This window comes from Teleopsis dalmanni, chromosome 2, assembly GCF_002237135.1.
Source record: "Teleopsis dalmanni isolate 2A chromosome 2, ASM223713v2, whole genome shotgun sequence".
NCBI lineage: Eukaryota > Metazoa > Arthropoda > Insecta > Diptera > Diopsidae > Teleopsis > Teleopsis dalmanni.
In genome coordinates, this window is record NC_051847.1 from 244,210,938 (window position 1) to 244,214,002 (window position 3,065).

At 29.4% G+C, this 3,065-nt stretch overlaps 1 protein-coding gene across 1 annotated transcript in view; it reads right to left on the minus strand.

The window, feature by feature from the left end:
* Positions 1 to 2,769: 2,769 nt before the first annotated feature.
* The window catches only part of LOC119677229 (protein suppressor of hairy wing-like), a 2,875-nt gene continuing 2,579 nt past the window's right edge, over positions 2,770 to 3,065 (minus strand). The window contains exon 5 of the mRNA XM_038088500.1: positions 2,770 to 2,808. Within this exon, the coding sequence (XP_037944428.1) occupies positions 2,770 to 2,808 (39 nt within the window). The remainder of the gene's footprint in view (positions 2,809 to 3,065) is intronic.

Here is a 3,065-nt window from a genome sequence, read left to right on the forward strand (position 1 = left end):
TATGCAAGTGAAGAACAGAAAATAATATTTCTGCTTTACAGAAAATTATATTGGGCCAAATTTCAGAATTTGGGATTTCAGATTTCAATTACAGGCCTGCTTTATCAGTGGTCCTGTTATCGGAAAATAGGATTAAAATATTACTTACATTATATAATATTTTAATCAAAAATTCATTCATTAATTTTCGTAATTTGAGTGTTAATAATTAAGAAGGATTAAATTAAATGACAAATGAAAATACTTCATCATAAAAATAAATTAAATTAAACTTCTGTCTAATTCCTTGAGCAATAATTAAACTGTAAGGTAGATATACTGCTTTGAATCAGATTTATTCAGTTTTAATAATATATCAAAAATAAACAAAATATAGAAGCATTCGAACAGTAATAAAGAAACAATAATAAAAATTTGATTAGTTTATTGAAATTTTTGTTGTTGCTTTTTTATTACTATTCGAACCCTTCTAGTTTTTTTTCGTCAGAAGACACGTCACATTCGACAAAAAAAATAAATATTAAACAAAATATAATAAGTCAATTATCAATATTTAATTACTTGAACTATATGCAATGGTTTAGTAATTAAACGAAATTTAATCATTTTACATCGTAGTTTTTTCCTTACCATTTCAAATAATATATAGGATACATGATTTTTAAAAACAAATAAAACACATAAAAATAAATAAATTCAGTCAATATATAAAACGGTTGAGTCTCTTATATTTACTTTATTTTTTATTTGCAGAATTTGCAAAGGTCTTATAAGTAGCATCTTCCCGTCGTAACAAGATATATATAATATTCATCTATATACTAGAAATTGTTTTAGATTTCTCGACTTAGGGCGACATTGGTGATCATACTTTAATTGTCATTAAAGTGGTACTGTTTCATGATCCTACCAGTGTTATAAACTGCACCAAACATTCAGGTTTTTGAGTTGTGTCAGCAGCTTTTCAATTATCATTAGATATTTGTCTCCGAAAATGTGACACTTTTGCTTATCGGTAAGACCTTAAAAAAAAAATTTACAATAAAGCAGAAAGTCGTTTAATTTTCAACCGTTTAAGTGAACATTTACTAAAGTCACAAAGCAAGCAATAAGTTTGCGACGTCAGAGAGTGTGAAAGAAGCATGAACTATAGGTAGTGTAGGAGTAAATCCATCTGTGATGGCACTGACTCAGAGTACCCTTTTCTCTAGCCATCTTTTGCTCTTTTATATGAGTTACTATTGGCTTATCTTTTTTAATGGGTTTTATCTCATGATTAAATCGATTTCAAGTTTATAAGAGTTCCACTCCATGATACTTGGGTGTCTTTGTTGGGAAATAAAATTGTAATTCCGAGGATGTAGGTTCCGCAGGTGTATATGTCAGTTTATGGCTGACATAAAAAGACTTATTATAATATATATTATTGAGTCTTATAAGGACAAACACCGAGGTGGTAAATTGGCTGTGAAGTTTTTCAAGAAATTTTCGAACAACCGACTTATTGATCGACATTTGAAGTGTATTTCTTATTAAGCATTAATCTTGAAAGTAGGATTAATGTTCAATTATAGCTTTAAACTTAGGACAGAATTAGAAATTCTAGATCATTGATCAGATGAACTACCCTTGAACTTTGGCATACAACTCTGATGCATATATCCATAAAGGATCTTATTACCCCCTTATGATTATGAGAGTGCAGACAGAAATGCAAACAATTCTCTTATGTCCTATTGGAGTAGAATATGTAAAAATCAAATAATTAAATGTATTAATCAGGTTAAACTATTTACTTTTTGGAAGACTTTCTTTGGCCAATTAAGCTAATATCTTTCAGTATTGTGTTAACATCTCTTAACTTTTTCAAAGCATAACATTCCTAGTACTAAAAAAAGCCAATAGAATTATTGAAAATTTTTCTTTAAATTATTTTCATTTCAATAAGTTTTAAATCAATTTGCCAATGAAATAACTACACTATAGTTGTACCTATAAGTGCGTAAAATTTAAATAATTTAGTGATTTTGACTATTAGCATAGTAAGGATTGCTAAATACCTTCGATTTTCTACGTCGGTTTTCACTTCACTTTCAATTCCCCAAGAAACTTGCATGATTGTAAGTAATTACATCCTGTGAAAATGCATCCTTTACACTTTCCAACACATGTCGGTTTAAATTCGATTCCCTAGAGTTTTTGGGTGATTATACTACTGCCAAGTGGCACAGAGATACTTTAACTTGAAAACTTGAAATTGCATATTTTGAACCTTAATTTGTGCACATTAGATGCTACGATGCCATTTTGCCGATAACTCAAAACGACGACAAGTGTTACATTCATCAATTAACACAAATATGAATCGAATATATTAAATATGTTGAAATATTGCTCGAACTGTATCGTTTTCAAGTACCGATGCATCACCACATTAATTAACACATTCAGGAGTTAATGAGCAGTCAGTCCTGCAACTATTGCCAGTGACAAGTACTGTACTCGTACAAAGGAGGCGAGCATCGTTGGCATTTAGCTCAGTTGTGGCATATTTTCCGGTTGAAAATTAATTTATGCTACACAATTTGGTATGTGAAAAATATGTCAAACTAGATGGATTTGTTTATAAATGCAAATGTTAATTCTCCGACTGTCAATCTGTGCAAAATATATGGACAGGACATGCATTCTGCGCTGCTGCATGTTGAAGCCACAACAAAAGTGCAACTGTTAAAATTTCACTGACACAGAACTTCCGCCCCCACAAATTTATTGGTCAAAATTTGTTGGCAACTTAAATGGCGTGTTCTGTTTGCGTTAACCAAATTGAAATTTTATATACAATTTTGTTCAGTTGAAAATATTTAATTTTATTTCAAAATCAACACAATTTTCGCTTTTGAAGCAAATTTGCATATTGCCAAAATTTTTCCACCCAATTCATGCATTTTTTTATATAATTTTCCTATTTGCTTTTCAATTTTTAAATTTTCTTTTTTTAAATTTTAAAAAGTTCTATAAAAATTAGCACAAATGTCAATATTTCATGTAGTTAATGGTAAATA